At 32.4% G+C, this 19,061-nt stretch overlaps 2 protein-coding genes across 2 annotated transcripts; both read right to left on the bottom strand.

Moving 5' to 3' along the window:
* Window positions 1-703: 703 nt before the first annotated feature.
* Window positions 704-3,031, bottom strand: LOC120127805 ((-)-germacrene D synthase-like). Its single transcript, XM_039145624.1, has 7 exons — window positions 2,869-3,031; window positions 2,506-2,773; window positions 2,057-2,423; window positions 1,742-1,960; window positions 1,496-1,634; window positions 1,156-1,404; window positions 704-1,092 (listed from the first exon to the last, which is right to left on the bottom strand). The coding sequence occupies exons 1-7, from the start codon at window positions 2,977-2,979 to the stop codon at window positions 790-792; spliced, it is 1,656 nt and encodes a 551-aa protein (XP_039001555.1). The 5' UTR covers window positions 2,980-3,031; the 3' UTR covers window positions 704-789.
* Window positions 3,032-15,186: 12,155 nt separating this feature from the next.
* LOC120127646 (chitin-inducible gibberellin-responsive protein 1-like) lies at window positions 15,187-17,350 on the bottom strand. The gene is made up of 2 exons (XM_039145508.1): window positions 15,470-17,350; window positions 15,187-15,424 (listed from the first exon to the last, which is right to left on the bottom strand). The coding sequence occupies exon 1, from the start codon at window positions 17,163-17,165 to the stop codon at window positions 15,483-15,485; it is 1,683 nt and encodes a 560-aa protein (XP_039001439.1). The 5' UTR covers window positions 17,166-17,350; the 3' UTR covers window positions 15,187-15,424; window positions 15,470-15,482.
* Between the last annotated feature and the right edge of the window lie 1,711 nt (window positions 17,351-19,061).

Genomic DNA, 19,061 nt, shown 5'->3' with positions numbered 1-19,061 from the left:
GAAACCCGTCGACTTCAGGTCTCATGCCCATCCCTAATTGTAATGTTCAAGTTGTAATAATATAAAGTATTAATAAAAGTTAACATTTTTTCATTTTCAAACCTTAATATTTATTTAGTATAATTAATAATTAATAATAACTATTAATAAAAGAAAGTAATACTAATATTATATTACTAATAATAATAATTAATTAAATATTAATTAACACTAATAAGGCTAATTAGATGGCAATTAATACTAATAAAACTAATTAAATGAAAATTAATACTAATAAAACTAATTAAATAGTAGTTAATGCTAATAAAGCTAATTAAATAACAATTACTACTAATAAAACTAATGAAATAATTGTTAGTAATAATAAAACTAATTAAATAGTAGTTAATACTAATAAATTAAATTAAATAGTAATTAATACTACTAATAATATTACTACTAATAATAATATAATAATAATTAAAATAAAATAAAATAAAAACTATTAAAAAATCCGGACGAAAATCGATGTCTACATATTACTTTGATAATGATTTAGGGATTAAAGTGTGATAAATGAAAAATCTGTAGATTTTAATGAAAACTGAAAATTTTAATAATTAATGGAAAAATTAATTATTAAAGATTCGATTGGACCATACAATAATTAGTTTAAATAGAAAAGATGAAATATTAGTTTTGTGATTTCACCATTTTTCATTTTTAGAAAAGGCACATATGTGTGATTTTTAGCACATGTTACAAGGCGGTCATCTTTTATTCTAGTTGTATCAAATTCTCAACCATTGATCAAATCGGCACTTGATGAATCAGTAACGAAGCGATTTCGGTCTTTACAACATTTCCAACGTGTGTATATCCATCTCCTCCCTTGTAAAGGAAATCCATAACCCTCGCTAGATTCAGAATGCAAGTAAGGGCCGGCAATGGAACCGCAGCAGCAGTCGGTTCAATCAACAACTCATGGTTTATATCCTTCCAAGCATTATCAATCAGCTTCTTTAACTCTTCGCATGCCTTTTCTTCCGAAACGCCGTGTTGCTTCGTGTAGCATTCGACGGCCGATGCAACATGTCCTCTCTCTTGCTCAAACTGCAAACATTTTGTCAACATATGAAATGAAGTAGTAAGAAACAAGAGTAATACGGTTGGTACCTTGTGTGAAACAATATCGTCCATGAGGCGGGCAATCATCGACGAAGCTCTGACGATCTTAGGGTTGTTAGATGCCCAATTGAAGGTTTCTTCTGTAACATCGTCTCCCATTCCTACAAAAGATGTGATTGTAACCATGATGTAGCCAGAGGATACTAATGCATTTTCCATGTACTCTCCTACTGTTGGTGCGTAGTTTTCATTGTACCATTTGGCCTCAACGAAATAAGCTTGTGATAATTGTTTCATCTGAAATGAACCCCGGCCCCTATATTATCTTCTGTAGGACTAAATAAATAATAAATGAGATAAAAAATGGATTTTGTTACTGTGAACTTACTGCTGCTTTTGCGTACTGAACTCTGTAAGATTTTCCTTGCTTTGTCATCACTTCCTCCATTTCTTCATAAAGATCTAACACTGCTTTGTAGAAAATTTTCATGTATTTGGGGAGTTGATCGAAACAGTCAGTATCCCACCTGAAATTAAATTGAAAGGTTATGTCAAATATTAGCCTTATATTATGTGGTCCATCATTTGAAGATATAGTTGTAAATATATATGTATGTATATATATATTGCAAACCTCTCAATGGCATTTGTCAGGAGTTGGAGTTCTTCAAATGTGCCATGCACATCATATATGTCATCCATAGTTGATGCCATGACTATTGCTTTTGTCAATATCTCTCTGGCAAAAGAGTATTGTGGCTCAAAGTACACCCCCAATATCCAAAAGTAGCATTCAACCAATCTATCTCGTGCAAATGGTAGTTTTCGCACAAAATCTAAATCTTTCCACCACCTAATGAAATTATATAACGATTAGCCCAAAAATTATTATTTGAAGAAATTTCCAAAGCAATTACATATATGAGAATCAAACAGTAGTAATCATCACCTAGAGATCTTGCTTAGCTCTTCCTTGTGCAGATTTTGTAATAAGTTGAAATCCAACTTTGCAAACTTCAATAACGTTTTGTGATGTGAATCATTTTGTTGATATAGGGAAATATAGTGCCTTGCCTCCAACCTTGGCAAGCTCCTTCGGATAGGTCGGTTTAGGGCGTGGGAGACAAGTGCTGAAAGGCCATTATGCCCTTTGGCAAACTCTAGATGAGTGGTAGTGAATGCAAGGGCCTCTTCTAGTATATGCTCTCCATCAACATTCAAATGAGAAGCCTCATAAAGTTGTAGCAACCCTTTGACATCTCTTGTCAAGGACATGTTGAAGTTTCCATTCTCATCTTTGAACTTGTTGAATATTTCTGTTCAATTTAAGACATTATATGCGTTTAGAGATTGAATCTTAATTCTATCACAAGAGTTCCATAAAGTAATTAGACTTACCGGATTCAACATTGAAGCCATTCTCTCTAAGTAGTCGAAACATAAGAGAAGTATCCTCGAGATTTTGGTGAGCTTTGTATTGGTAGCGATGATGAATATCCTGTAAAGCATCCTCTATCTCTCTTTCGAAAAGGTAACTTACACCAATGCGTTTAATCGTATCGATTAACCGCGATTTATGAGATGGCTCATCTGTAGCCACCATAAGCATCCTCTGTATCTCTTGTTTTAGTTCATCGTGTTCCTGTTGAGTTTCTGTACCCATATTCTGCAGAGTTGAAAAAGAGCATTTTCATTCCTATTCACATGCAAAGTTGCAAGCACACAGACTAAATAAAAGCATAAATATATAATAAGCTTCACCATTTTAGAGGGACGTGACAGGAAAATATCCCCCCAAACGCTGGGATGAAAGTCGGCAGAGCGACGATTCTCGCTGGAAATGGAACGATGAGCCGACGCAGAAGAAGACATTTTTCTCAGTAATTAGTTCTGGAAAACACTAGAAAATGAAATGATCATATATTGTGAATATGGAATTTGTGTGAGAGTAAGTGCATCTACGTTGCTGTATTTATAGATATATTTCTCAGTTGACAGAATGCTGAATGTTTTGCTTCAACGTCCTTCACGTTTTTCTCATGCTATTATGGATTATGGTGGACATCTTTTTCTCACGTATTTATGTTGTGAAAATATTATTTCAAGTAGACGCTGAATTTGCGGACATCTTAAATGTCCCTAGAAAAGACCAAAAACGTGAGAATATTAACACGTATTTATAAATATATTTTCTATGATGGATTATGGATTACAAGGGACTTCTTTTTCATGTGGATGAAAAGTCCACCCTCAAGAATGATATTTATGTTTATTTTAGATTTTGATCTGGAGATTATATTAAAAGTAATTAATTGATAAAGTTTGGTAAAATATTCAGATAATTAGATCGAATTAAGAATTTAAGAAAATTTGAAGGATGGTATAAAAAGGTTATAAATATTATTTCTATATTTTAGAATGGTGAAATTTGACAATGATCCTTGGAATTTAGATTTATTTTCATGTTAAATTGAAATTGTTAATTATGATAACTAGTTTGTAATTTTTAAAAATATTAAGGGTAAAATAGAAAATTATGAAATAGTTTGTTCATATATGATTTTGAAAATGATTTAAGGAAGATGATGTCATGGATGATGTCATAGAAATGGCATAGTTGAAATTATCGTATTTTTAAAGAGTAAAATTATAATTTTATATTATGTTTATTTAACTAAATATTTAGCATGTGTACATGAGATATTTCTCATAAAAAACCTAGAAAAGATGTCTTGTTCACCTTTTTCTCTATAAATTGCCGTGGATTCCATGAAAAAGAAGACGGTGTATGTTTTCTTTCTTTTTTTTTCTTCATTTTAGTCATTTTTCCTTTGATTTTTAGATTTAGTTATGAAATAGAAAAATGATTCATATCAAATTTTCTATCATTTGAGGATAATCTCTCATTGTTTCTATGCTAGAGTCATTGGATTATTGTTGATATGGAAATAATTGTGAATAGATGAAAATGATGTGTTGTTGATGAAATTATGATTAATTAAGTTGAAAATTAAGCTTGATATATTTCAATTAATTCGAACTAAAGGAAAAGACAAAGAAAATTGTGGAAAGATTTTATAAGGACTAGAAATGATGTATGAGTGATTCTACATGCTTAGATTATGAATTGAACCAATTTGGAAAAAAATGTGAAAGTATAGGGATTTAATTGTATAAATTGAGAAATATGGATATTAGTGTGCAATGTCTAATAATTGATGTATTACGTTAAAATTGAATGTTGGAATGCTAAAATTGATATTCGGATGATGATTTGGATCAAATTAAAAACTTGTGAAATTATAAGGACTTATTTGAATTTTATGGAAAAATTTAGGGATTGAAGTTAAATTATTTAATAGATGATGTACTATGCTTGAACTAAAAAGTTAGAATGCTGAATTTGATGTTAAAATGTGAAATTGAACTAATTTGGAAATTTGGTAAAGCTTAGGAATAAAATCATAAATTATAGAAAATATGAGGACTTTAGTGAAAATTTTGTAATTATTGAGGTGCTATATATTTGAATTAAATTCTGGAATTTTTAGTTGTGCTAATTGAAACTTGAATTGAAGTAAATTTGTAAAGATTGGGGACCAAATTGCATAATTGTATAAATTATGGTTTAAAATAGAAATTAGTATAAGTTAATGAGTAGAAATTGAACATGTTGTTGGATAGTTCGAATTTATTTAATGATATTTGCATTTAGGATTAAATAGCTAAAAGGATTATATTGAATAAAATGTAAAAATTAAATAAAGTTGAGGATATAACCGACAATTGTGTAGTTATTTAAAATATTTAAGTATTATATTCCACTAATAATTTAATGTTAAAATGTTGATTTTAGACTAGTTTGTAAGTTTGTTAAAGTTTGGGAACCAAAATGTAAATTGCATAAATTGTGAGTTTGAAATTTACTAAATAAATATCAATATTAAAGCACTTGAAGTTTAAATAATAGAATGGTGATTTTGATGTTAAAATATTAAATTGGAATTGATTTGGAAATATGTATAAATTCAATAACTAAATTATAAATATGAAAAAAAATTATGAGTTAAAATAGAAATTGTATATAAAATAATATGTGAAGTATAAATAAATTATAATATTAAGTTATTATTAGAAGGGCTTGGAAGAATAAATTATCATGAGAACTAATTATTAAAAGGATTTGGATGGTTAATTTAATAAAGCTAAATTTATTATCAATTTGGTGAAATAAATCAATATTGAACATACGTTAATATTATTGTAAATATATTTATATGAATATGAATTTATTATGTTAGTTAAATATATTAATAAATGAATTGAATAGTGTATGAATGTGATAATTTTTCTATGAATATTATTATATATAAAAAGATATAAGATTTAAATAAAGCCCAGTGTATAAGACTTGAGAGTCATTGGTACTTAAGGTGGAGTGATTCTGTAACTGTATATGTTTTTGTATGCTCGTGTACATCTGTAATGCACTATATGTGCATTCTGACATTATGTTTGCATTATCCGGCATTGTATGTGTATTATGGGTTTCACTATGTTTTAATGTTGTGAGATATCATATCTAATTTTGATTCAGTATAGTGATGATGTGTTATACAATACTTATATTTTTCTTTAGCACTAAAAGTGATATATGTATAGGCAATGTTTATACTGCATACAAGACATAAAATGTGTCATATCGTTATTGGCAGTGTTATACTGCATACAGGGCATCTATGGTGTATACATGGCACTAAATGTGTCATATTGATCTGGCAGTTATACTACATACCGTGCAAAACACTCATTTTTTGACTCATGTACCATGTATTCCCATGATTATACATTGGGATACAAAAATAAATATAGAAGAAATAATACAGTAAAAGAAACAACAATAGTACAGGAAAAGAGACAGTAAAGGAAGAAGGACAATATTGGTTGATTAATATGTTTTATAGTAGAATTTATATGTAAAAATTTATTTAATACTGAATGATTTATAAATGAAAAGTTAAATTATAAGTTAGTTTATATGAAATGAACTGGATAAATCTTATTTAATTGATAAATGGTTTTATACTATGTTTTTATACGATATTTTGTATTAAAATATATGTGTTACATAATATTGGTATGCGGTTTGAAAAGTATAATTTAAATGGATTGAGTCTGAATATGTATATATGTGTGTGTGAATAGTGTTATACATGTGAAAGAAAAAGACTATTATAAGTTTAGTTTACATAAAATACTTGATTTTGACGTTTTTATATTTTTTATGAGATTTTATATTAATTAATATATTTCATAATTATATAATTGATTGTTTAATCTAAATTGTGAATAGATTAAAGGCAAACCATATGTATTTAACTTAAGAACATTTATTTACTTAATGTGGAACTATTATAATAGTCGTTGTCAGTAGATGGTTTTGTGGCGGTAGATAATAACCATAAAGAAGATATTTCAAAAAATTTAATTATAGATATTACAAACGTTATATATACATAGTGATATAAAAGTATATAATAAGAGTTGTGCTAAAATCGTACAGTAATATAATATGAGAAATCGTAATAAAGAAAGAAGAAAATATGATAAGTGGTTATGTATGAATAGTAATAAATCATATTATAAAGATTAATTGGTGTTTTTTTTTCTTCTAAACTAGGCAGTTTTAATAGTAATATGAAGTAATATAGATCTGCCCAATTACTATAAGTAACTGAATGTGAAATATAAAATTAGATATCTCATTATGAATGTATGTAATTAAATAGTTTAATAATAAATATTAAAATTGTTAATTTTAAACGAAGTAAAATTTTCACCAGTTTCAAGTAGGAAATGTTATACAAAAACCATGTGACATCCTTAACTTGTATTCGTATATATATATAGGTTAAGGGTGTTACAATTTTTTATATTGGGTTATTTATCATTGAATCGTTAAATCATTAACGATTGAATGACATGACAGATTAGTGCTAATATGAAAACAAAAATAATTTTTTTACTCTAGTTTATCATTTTGTTCATTAAAATTAGGACTTTTTTCATCCATTTTTAAATGTCACTGTAAATAACTACTCTTCAACGTCTTTTGTGGTCATCCTAGATACTAACAAACTCGTCTCATCGTCATTTACCATTTTATCATAATATTTTATTTTAATCTCTTTATAACTCACGAAATTAAATATAAATAGTCTAGTATTTTTGGGAGTTATGGGACTTTCTTAAATTTGAGAGATTTGAGGTTAATTGTGAGAAGCATTCATTCAAGAAGACGAGCAACATATTTCTAAACTAACCTCATCAGATAGTCGAAGGAGGAGATCAAAGAATTAAAGCGTTGAACCTATAGATAGTTTTTTGTCGATTTTGAGTATAATTCATTAAAAACCAATTCAAGAATAAAAAAGAGTAAAAAGTAAACGACTTAATATTGATTTGGTCGTAAATGACGATTATTGGTAGGTGATAATTGATCGGCAGTGAAGGCCAAAGGAATTGACGTTTTTGCAACAACAAAAAAAAATCATGCCATCGTGCCGTTGATAATTTACTAATCGTGTGACCATAAAAATCAATGTCGAAAGTTTAATGGCAAACTGAAACTCGTCTAAAATTGCACTGCTTGAAGCCTTAAATCTCGTCTAAAACATGCATGCTGTGGTCTTTTGGTTTTCTATGAAATATGATTTATATTCCGGGAAGTGTGAATTTTGATCAAGTCAAGTGAACAAATTTAATTATTTTAACTGACGAGAATCATTTAATTATTTAAAATTTATTTTTAAAAAGTTCAATTAAATTTTTTTTTGAGTTTCTATTCAAATTTAAATGATTGTCTCTTATATGAAGATTTATATATATATATATATATATATATCTTCATATTTTTTTCACATGTGTTAGATTTGTAATGTTATTTATTAAATCAAATATAATTTAAAATTATATATTGTACTTATAATCTTATTTGTTAAAAGAAGAGATTTCGATGACAAAATATTGATGGGAGTATAATGGGATCAAAAAAATGATGAGAGTAAAGAATTTGTAAAGAGTTAAAGTCGGGAGATTAAATTAAATAAAATATAAAATTAAGGGATTAAATAATAAAAAATCGTTGTCAAAAATAAGAATTGAAGTTATATGTCTACTTTTGCAGTGGCATATGAGCATGTATTTCAAATTTGATCAAAAACAATTCAAACAAATGAGGAATTAAATAAAGAAGAAAACCATACAAAGTTAATGGGCTAAATTGCAAAAGGAGAAAAATATGTGAACAAGAGGAATTTAATCAAAATGAATTGACTCAATTAAAAATGAAAAAGGAACAAGGAAATTAGAGATCAAATCATAAAATAATCAAACCACTTAGATAAAGATCAAAACAACATTGTTTTAATTTTTTGTTTTACCTTACAAATTTGAACTCGGAATCTGCATCTAAAATTTGAATTGACTCAAATAACTTAAATAACTCAAAATTAAAAAATATATATATCATTTTCGAGTTAAATCAACTTTTTTCACCTCTAATATTGGATAATCTTTTAAGTTTTCTTTTATAATTTAGGATCAAATTGATAAAATTTATAAATATAGAGGATTAGATTTTTTAAATTTCAAAGCTTATATATGCTATAGAATTATAAAAATTAAGAAAAAAATATTGGAAAGTGTTTTGATTATCAATAATCTCTATTTTACATATCTATAATTTTATAATTTAATAAGCTTTTTTTTATTACTATGAAGTGTTTTCATCTTATCTCGTATAAGTTTTGGTCTAATTACTTTTATAAATTAAATTAATTTTTTTCTCAAGATTGATTATGTCATCAATTCTTCAATTGATGCATGCATAATTCTTTTTTTCAACGTGTCTATTTTTTGATTTAATCGTATACTAATAATATGACAAATCATTTTATTAAAATAATTTTACCTCCGACAAACTATTTTAATTAAAAAAATTAGTCTCAAATAATTACTAATAATGTATCAACTACAAGTATAACCGTATTTAATAAACTTATTAGAGATTAACAATCCTTTAATTTTATTATGAAAGAAATTTTAAATTTAATATATATACATGTATATATACGGTTGGGCATTCCAGCACTTTGATACAAGTTCCTTTCCCCAATATACGCACGTTGTTCATGCCCTGACACCGGCTAGTATTCAAGTCGAATAAATTCATACGGAAGACGGATTCTATGCTGATCTTGCTTGATTTTCCTTTTCGAAGCAAACCAAAATTACTAGATTCTCAACTTCATTAATTCTTTTTCCTTAAATATGGATATAATTTTACCAATAAATTTCCACGTGAAATTTATTTATAAAAATGCATTCCATGTGTGTAGTTTCTTAATCACTCAGATAACCGAGGCGATAGCCTCCGAGCTACAGGAGGAAACATCACGTTAGAATAAGTTAAGACTCTCTCTCTCACCTCAACTACAACAAAAAAAAATCTTCATTCTTAAACCCAACATCTTGGTTTATATTCGTGAATCATTTGTATAACATTTGTTTACGTGAAACATTTGTATAATATTCGTTTATTAAGTTAAATAAATGAATATAAACAAAATATTTATGGTCATTTAATAAAAGGATGAACACGAACAGAAAAATATTCGATTTATTTATATTTACAATGTTAAAAATAGCTTCAGCTAGTCATGTATAGTATGCATAAGGAGGTTAATTCAGTAGAGTGGTTAGAGTTTGATGCTTAGGATTGTTAGGAGTAACTGGATGTAACAGCTTGTATTTCCTTTTATAAAAGATGTATACTATTATCATTAAAGAATGAAGAAAAGTAATTTCATGATTCTCATCTCTACATTTCTCGTAATATTTTCGTAAAACAAGTTTATTTATTAGTTCGATTATTTATATTATAAAAAGTACGTTTAGTGGTTCATTTATTTTTTTTATATTTTTAATGTTTGATGAATGTAATAACTATATTGTACACGTGGTGAAATTTAGAATTTAAACACTAATGATATAATTTTTTCATTTTAAACTTGTAAATGAATATATTGCAAACATATAACCTAACGTTAAACAAATATTTTCGTGAATGTTAAACAAACGAACACGAACACATTAAAAATAAATAAACAAACAAGATATTAAAAATTTAAATGAACACAAATGGAATACCTTAAAAATAAATAAAAGAACCCAAACACAATGTTTGATTCATTTACACCATGTTGGAAGAATGATCAGGCTGCAGGCGTAATGCATGGTGTGCATGGAGAAGATTCAAGAAGCTTGAAGTTAAGCTCATAGTTAGTAGTATACACTGTGTTGTAGGCAATCAAGTCCATAGGCTGTTAGGGTGTTGTTACACGGTTATAATTGTCAAATTCTGTTAAGCATGTTACTTCCTAGCTCAGCAACCAGATGTTATATAAATCATGTACATTTGCACTGGTTTATCAATGAATTACAGTAATTGTTTTATGAGTTAATTCTCATTTCTTAACATGGTATCTTTCGCTAAAGGTCCTGGGGTTCCTATGCTTCTTGTTGCTTAATCTCTTAGTTGTTGTTGAGCATCATGTTTACCAAGAAAAAGATTAATGTGGTGCTAGACGAGACGAATTACCTACAGTGGAGGCATCAGGTTCTGCTTACGGTGCGCAGCCATCGTCTGGAGAGGCTTCTCAATGGCACGATGCCTATTCCGCCTGAGTTTACTGTCAATGCTGAAGGTACGTCGGTTGTTAACGAGACGTTTGAGGACTACATGGCACAGGATAGTGCTCTCGCCTCGTGGCTTTTATCGACGATTAGTGCTCCTCTCCTGCCACAATTCGTTGGATCTGAGACTGTTGCAGCTGTATGGAGTACAATTGTTCAGTTCTTTGCTAACAAATACGCTACTACAGTGTTGAACTTGCATTATAAGTTGCAATCACTGAGGAAGGGTGATGACTCTATGCGTGTGTACCTCACTCGGATCAAAGAAATCTGTGATGCACTCGTATCATGTGGCATCCCGGTTGTCATAACATCGAGTCCTGACACACTGTCACTCGATCGAGTCTACTCTATGCTTGTTGATGTAGAGACAAAACTAGCTGGCTTCGATTCGCAGGCTGAAAATCTCCCTATGAGTGCTAATGTTGTTCATGGACAAATCCATGGTCGATCTACTGGTTCTGACACCACTAGTGAATTCAAACAGCAGTCCACAATAATTCGTGGTGGTCGAGCTGGTGGCAGAGGTCATGCACGGCTGCAATGTCAGTTATGTGGTAAGGTTGGACATTCAGTTGATCGATGATGGTACAGGTTTGACCGTGATTTTGCAGGAATCCTTGCCACTAATGCTCGATCACAATACAAGGAAGATTCGAGCAGCGTCAACTATGTTAATCTTGATAGTATTGTTTGTACGTGCTTTGCTAATAAGTCTGGGGCCAGTTTAATGGCTACACAAGGTGATGCTACTACTCCTACAAGTGTTAAATCATCTCGTGCTCAGTGGATCGTGGACTCGGGGGCGACGCATCATGTCACTCCTGATGCTGCTCACATCGCTCATCCCACTGATCTTGATGGACCAGGTAATCTCTTGGTTGTAAATGGTTCCTCTCTTAATGTTCAATCAATATGGTGATATGTTTTAAGGTATTCTTCCCAAACCTTGTTGCTTACTGATCTGTTACATGTTCCTAAAATCACTAAACACCTTCTCTCCGTGTCAAATCCTGCTAGAGATAATCACATCTTCTTCGAGTTTAATGTTGATACCTTTTGTGTTTGAGATGAAGCGACAGGCAATGTTCTTCTTCGAGGAAGGCAGAAAGGGGGACTTTATACCTTTACTTTGGATAGCCAGTTGAATGCTTGTAATAATGCTAAGGCTTATGCAGTTCATAATCATTGTAACTCGTTTGAGCTTTGGCATAGGAGATTACGTCATCCAGCCTTTTCAACTTTGAAATTGGTTTGTAATTCCATTGCTATCGATATTCCAAATAATGCAAATCAGTTATGTGTTGCTTGCTGTTTGGGTAAAAGCCACAAGCAGCCTTTTATTGACTCAACCATGGTGTATGATGAACCATTTTAACTCGTTTTCACTAATCTTTGGGGGCCCTCGCCTGAGCCCTCAGCTGGTTATCGGTATTACATCTCATTTGTAGATGCGTGTACCAGACATACGTGGGTCTACTTATTGAAGAAGAAGTCACATGCTATAATTGCCTTTAAATTATTCAAGAGCATGGTTGAGAATCAATTCTCATTGCCAATCAAGGCTGTACAAAGCGATTGGGGTGGTGAATATCGAAACTGGACAGCTGAGTTAGCTCATGCAGGAGTTTTGCATAGAGTCACATGTCCTCACTCATCCGAGCAAAATGGAGTTGTTGAGCGTAAGCATAGACACCTCATTGAGTTGGCACTTGTGTTGCTAGCACAAGCATCCATTCCAATCAAGTTATGGTCCTATGCTGTAACCACAGCAGCATACTTGGTAAATCGACTACCATCTAAGGTGCTGAATAATATTTCTCCTTTTGAGAAACTATTCAACAAGAAACCCGATTACACAACCATGCGAGTTTTTGGTTGTAGATGTTTTTCACATCTGCAAGAATTTCAACCCCATAAACTGATGTCTCGATCTCAAGAATGTACATTTCTGGGCTATAGCTCTCAGCATCGAGGTTTTCAATGTCTTGGAGCCAATAGTCGTATCTTTATTAGTAGACGTTAAATTTGATGAACTTGTGTTTCCCTTTGCAGCTGCTAAACAGGATAATGCTCATCACGTGGTTCCATCTCCACGATCAGCATCGCTAGAGGTCGTTCCTCGGAGACATAGTGCGTGTCCCACTGCAGCGGCACCAATTCTGGAGCATTCTGGTTCATCGTCTCAGGCAAGTTCTGTTGAGAATACAGTGGGTCATGGTGATAAGTTGAATAATGTAATTTAACCTTTAGATCACTCGACTCAAAACTCACACATGAGTAGTTCTCCTATGGCCAGTGCTGGAGAAATTAATGAGTCAGCTCAGCCTCCAATCGAGGATACTAGTGTTCCTAATCAGGTTCCACTGATCAATGCTCACCCTATGGTTACCAGAAGTAAGCACGGGATTTTCAAACCTATTTCTTGATATAGAAGATACCGTCATACCTACTAATATTCGTCAAGCTATGAAGTCGAGTCAATGGACTTCTACAGTTCATGATGAACTTGCTGCCTTACAACGGAATGAAACATGGACATTGGTTCCACTGCCACCTGGGCGATCAACAGTTGGATGCAAATGGTTGTTCAAACTGGAAAAAAAATCCCGATAGCTCAATTCAACGTTACAAAGCCAGATTAGTGGCAAAGGGATTTCTACAAGTACCATAACAGGATTTCAAGTAAACCTTTAGCCTCGTGGTCAAATTCCCAACTCTAAATGTCATTCTCTCCATAGTTGTATCAAACGAGTGGCCATTACGACATATGGATGTAAATAACGCCTTTCTCCATGGTGATCTGACTGAGGAAGTTTTTATGCAACAACCGCCTGGATATGAGCAGTTAGCTAAGGATGGGACCAAGCTTGTATGTAAGCTTCATAAGGCTTTGTATGGGCTGCGTCAAGCTCCCAGGAACTGAAACAACAAATTGAAAGATAACCTGATACATATGGGGTTTCATATGTCGAGGCCAGATTCATCATTGTTCATTTCGCTTACATAAGGGGAAATAACCTATATACTTGTCTATGTCGATGATATTGTGATCACTGGCCAGTCAGTTACAACAATTGAATGAGTGATTCAGTTGCTCAAAATCAATTTCTCGTTGAAGGACCTTGGTGAGTTGAATTACTTCTTGGGGATTGAAGTCCAGCGTGGTCCTCATGGTCTTATGTTATCCCAGAAGAAGTTTATTTCAAAATTACTAGAGAAATCGAATATGAAAAGGGCAACTCCTACTTATACACCAATAGTAGTATCTAATAAACTTCAAAAGGAAGCTGGAAAACTTGTTGAAGACGCTCGAGAGTTTCGAAAAGAGTTTCAAAGTATAGTTGGTGTACTGCTCTATGCATGTCACACAAGACCTGACATAGTGTACAGCGTGAGCAAGGTTGCTCAATTTATGCATGAACCACGCGAGAGTCATCTGCAGGCTGCCAAACGTATCCTAAGATACTTAACTGGCGCAATTGAGTATGGTTTGCTCTTCAAGCCATCAAAGGAAACACTAAGAGTCGTTGCATTCGCGGATGTTGATTGGGGTGGTTGTGTAGATGATTGGAGATCGATGTCAGTTCATTGCGTTTTACTCAGTGGTAACTTGGTGTCCTGGAGTATAAAGAAACAGAAGGTTGTCTCCAGATCTACCATGGAAGCCGAATATCGCAGTCTTGAAGATGTTGCTGAGGTTACTTGGATAGATGCCTTATTGAATGATATTAGAGTAACACAGCATGAAAAACCAATTGTTTGGTGTGACAACACAAGTGTCATATCATTAAGTGCGAATTCTGTTCAACATGCACAATCTAAACATGTCGATTTAGATGTGCATTTTGTCAGGGGGAAAATTGCTGGAAATGAATTATATGTTAGTTATGTCCCTGTTGCACATCAACTAGCAGATGGATTTACAAAGCCTTTGTTAAAGATAGCTTTTACAGTGTTTCGAGAGCAAGTAAATGTTCGTCTTAAAAAGGAAGGAGGAGAAGAAAAAAGCAGGAGGAATGTTGGAAGAATGATCAGGCTGCAGGTGTAATTCATGTTGTGCATGGAGAAGATTCAAGAAGCTTGAAGTTAAGCTCATAGTTAGTAGTATACACTTTGTTGCATGCAATCAAGTCCATAGGCTGTTAGGGGGTGTTACACGATTATAATTGTCAAATTCTGTTAAGCAGGTTGCTTCCTGGTTGCTATATAAATCATGTAATTTTGCACTGGTTTATCAATGGAATTACAGTAATTGTTTTCTGAGTTAATACTCATTTCTTAACACACCAAATGAATCCCTAAAGCATATTAGAATAGAAGTATAAACAAAATAAGGACCCATTCTTTCTTCTCTCTGTATAAGAGAGGGAATACATTTGTGTTACATACATCGAATCATAAACCAGAATATAACATAACATATCCCTTCAATATTCTTTTGCACATACATCGAATCCTGTCGAAGAGAAATCAAATTAACAAAAGGAAACAGTGGTGATTTGCTTAATGGTATGCGAAAATGCCACCCTTTCCGATTCATATGGATGCTATTCAACATCTATAATCTATATAAAAAAATTCAACTGATTATTTCGTTTTCTACCTTTGTATGAATCTCAGCTGCTGTCACAGTGCCAAGCAGAAGCTGATATCAGGTTCCTATCTTTCCATCCCAACAAGATGGCACCATCCTTCTCCGCCAGTGTATAGTGTTCAGAGTAACACTTCAGCAGGCTTCGTATCACCGAATTTACGTAAGTGCTTAAAGGGTATTGTCGAAATCCGGCCATCGTTAGCCTAGACTTCCACTTACCGAAGAGCTCATGGCGTTCAACCCTCTCTTCTCCGTCGCAAGCAATGACGTTCACGATATCCCTGGCCAGGCAATGTTGCTCCACGTTGACTCGTTCTTTTCTGTCCCTTGGTAGTGTCTCGTCTATGGACTCGAACATTGCCAAGTAGTACTCCAGAGTCTCAATGAATCTAGGGAGGAAAGGGGCTGTGTTCGTGTTTGATTCTTGCTCTACCAATGTAGTGACCTTGGGAGAAAGTGATTTCACCATTCGTAGAAGCCCATCCCTAGGATTGTTCACGTCCACGCTCTCATCAGGGGTGTGATGGAGCTGCAGAGGGAAGTTGACAGCCAGAGCCTCCCCGGGCCTGACATCAAGCATGTCCCTTGTGATATCTGCTGCAAAAACCGGCATTCCCTGAAACTCAACTGGAATATTGAACTTCTCAGACAGAGAAGCCAAGCGTCTTTCGACAGCTTCCAATCCACCACCACGAGCATATCTAGAAAGAGGGTCATCAATTCCAGTAATCCGAACATAAGGAGCTCCACCAGGTCTGGCTGCAAGTGCCTGCAAGAGAGTCACCCATTGTGTTCCCTGAGCAATCTGGAAATCAATAATGTGAATGCGATTTTCCATTCGGCATGCTTCAGCAATAGCTCCATTGGCTGCCATGTAGCCGAGCTTTAAGTATGGGCAGATTTCATACAGGATTTGCATGTAGGAGAGCAAGTCCTTGCCTTTAGGCTCTCTACAACGAAGGGCACGATACATGCTCGACCCTGATGCTTCTTTCCTTGCCACCAAACCTTCCACCAAGTAAGCACCAAGCCTCTGGATCGGTTCCCCACTGATGGACACAGCATCCTTAGCCTTGGTGATCAACTTATCAAATTCAGCAATATAGTTTTCAGAGAGGACCTTAGCACAAGCAATCAGCAACTGCTTCAGATTGCCGGAAGGAATATCCTGCAGAAACAAACCATCGATTGATTTCCGATGTTTCTCAACGTGAGCAACTTCACCTGACTGCCTACAGCTAGAGACAAAGGCTGTCTGAGGCTGAAGCACCAAAGATCGCTGGCCGGTTGTCTGTGGTCTACTACTTTCTCCACGGGAAACACTAGGGGTGGTTATCTCTTCATCCTCATCGGGCGCCATAAGCGCGGTCTCCAATTCCTGCAGAGTGTATATTACTTTGTGGCCAGAATATGCATCTTGTGGACTCAATCGATGGAAATAAGTATTGGATTCAAGTGAAGAGTTGCAAGAAGGGCTAAGTCCGGAGAGATTCTCCGTAGAGCTATGCTGCTCCTGGCTATCACTCAATGTGGTGTTGGTATCACAATCAAATGGAGTCGAAAAGGGAGAGTTGGGTGAGTTTCCTATGTCAGATTTCAAAGAACTAAACAGCCTGTTAGGTATTGAAGGAAAAGTTGAATAAGAGGTTGAGTACGATAGGCCACCGCCGGCCACACCGTATCTGAAAAGCTGGTGCGAGTCCATACTATGAGTTTGGCATCAGCTTTCCAAGACAATGATGAGATCTCAGGAAATTTACAGCAAGTTAAAGGACAGGATTTCCAACCACCTTGTCACAATAATTATGAGGAACTTCGACACTGTAATTCAAGTTATGCCTTCAGGAAATCAAAATTGACCTGCAAAGAACGGTGAACTTTAAAAAAATACCCAACCTATTGGAACATTCCACAAACAGATGGAAAAACTAAAATCAAAGTTTCCCATAAAAGGAAAAATACTAATAAAAAACTTTTGTTTACATAATGAAAACTAAAATGTAAGCATTTAAGATACCAAAGTTTCTTCAATCCATATACCAAACACTCGAAGTCAGCTGCTTTTTCATTTCCTAACGAACCAACACAACCCAAAATGATAACCCAGAAACAAATATAAAGAATCTAATTCAAATAAAGGAGAAAATCACCTTAAAAAAAGCCAATTTTAATACACAATTTGCAAAGTTTACCTTGAATTTCTTGTTTCTGAGGAATCAAAATCCAAAGCTCCAAATTAATAAAATAATAAAATTCTTATTCTTTCAGTAAGACTTGGACTTTTTGTTTTAATCTTTTTTTCAAAGTTTGAAATTGAAGAAACAAAAATGAAGCAGGCGAGGCGAGTGAGTCATCAATTTATAGGGAAACAGCGGACGATTATTTAACGGAATTTTAGATGACAATGGTAACGGTAACCGCTGTTCAAAATGTTGGAGGAGTCGTTTGTTTTTGTTACGGGCCTAAATGAATCTAACTTAAAAGAATAAAGTTATAATTTGTATTTATTTATTTATTAGGATATTCGTGAACATGTATGTCAAAATAGTGAAATTATATTATTAATCTTTAAATTTATTAAGTTTTACATTTTAAACTTTAAAGTTCATCATTTATTCAATTTAGTTTCTATCTTCATTAATATTTAAAATATAAAAGAGAAAAAAAAAAGAAACCAAGTAAGAAACATATAAACAAGTCAATAAATAAATTTTCAAGTTAGTTTATTCATGAATAAAAATAAACTGAACATATTCATGTTCGTCTGCTTATTAAATAAACATAAAAATTTTATTCATAATTGATTATTAACTTAATATATAAACATCATATAAACGATTCAGGAACAGTTTATCGAATATTCTATTCATCTACATCTCTAATTTTTATACTGCGTGAGTTGACGACGTTAAAAGGAAACTAACGGCACGCCGACCATGTTCACACGTTCAGCTACATTCCTTGATATTTCCTACTTTATTTTCTTGAAATGCGTGGCGTAATCGCTGATTCCACGCGCCTCCCTAGAGTGTTTGAAACAATCCCCGTCATGTTTTGTCCACAGACTTCATTTGATTTTTTTTTCTTCTCAATTTACATATATCAATAAAAATTTATTCAATAGATAATGTAGTAATAATTTGTATATAAATTTATTACTTTTGTAATTTATTCTGGATAAGAATGTAATCAAGATTGAACCAAAAAAAGAGTTAAATTATTTAATTTTAAAACAACAATATTTTTATAAAACAATTAAATTATAAAAAGTACATGTTTAATATTTATTTTATTAATTTAAAATCGAAAGATTTAAAAATAAATAAACTATAAAAAAATAAGAAATTATGACTTAATTTTATTGGCTTTAAAATTAAAAAGTTCTAAAATTTATTATTTAAATCATAACAATTGGGACATATCGTCTCATATTTCATTGTGATTAATTATTGTATCTAAAAATTATATAAAATATATGTGATTTGTGGGGGAAAACTCTCAGTTTTTTATAATATAATTTTTTAATATTTTTAAGTGAACTAATATTTAATTAATTTATAACCGACAAAAAATAAAGTAATAGATAGAATTTGTCTAGAAA

The sequence above is a fragment of the Hibiscus syriacus genome, unplaced genomic scaffold, assembly GCF_006381635.1.
Source record: "Hibiscus syriacus cultivar Baekdansim isolate YM2019G1 unplaced genomic scaffold, ASM638163v2 tig00110472_pilon, whole genome shotgun sequence".
In the NCBI taxonomy this organism is placed as follows: Eukaryota; Viridiplantae; Streptophyta; class Magnoliopsida; order Malvales; family Malvaceae; genus Hibiscus; species Hibiscus syriacus.
Note: the sequence above shows the minus strand (reverse complement) of the source record. Positions and strands in the feature narration are given on the sequence as shown.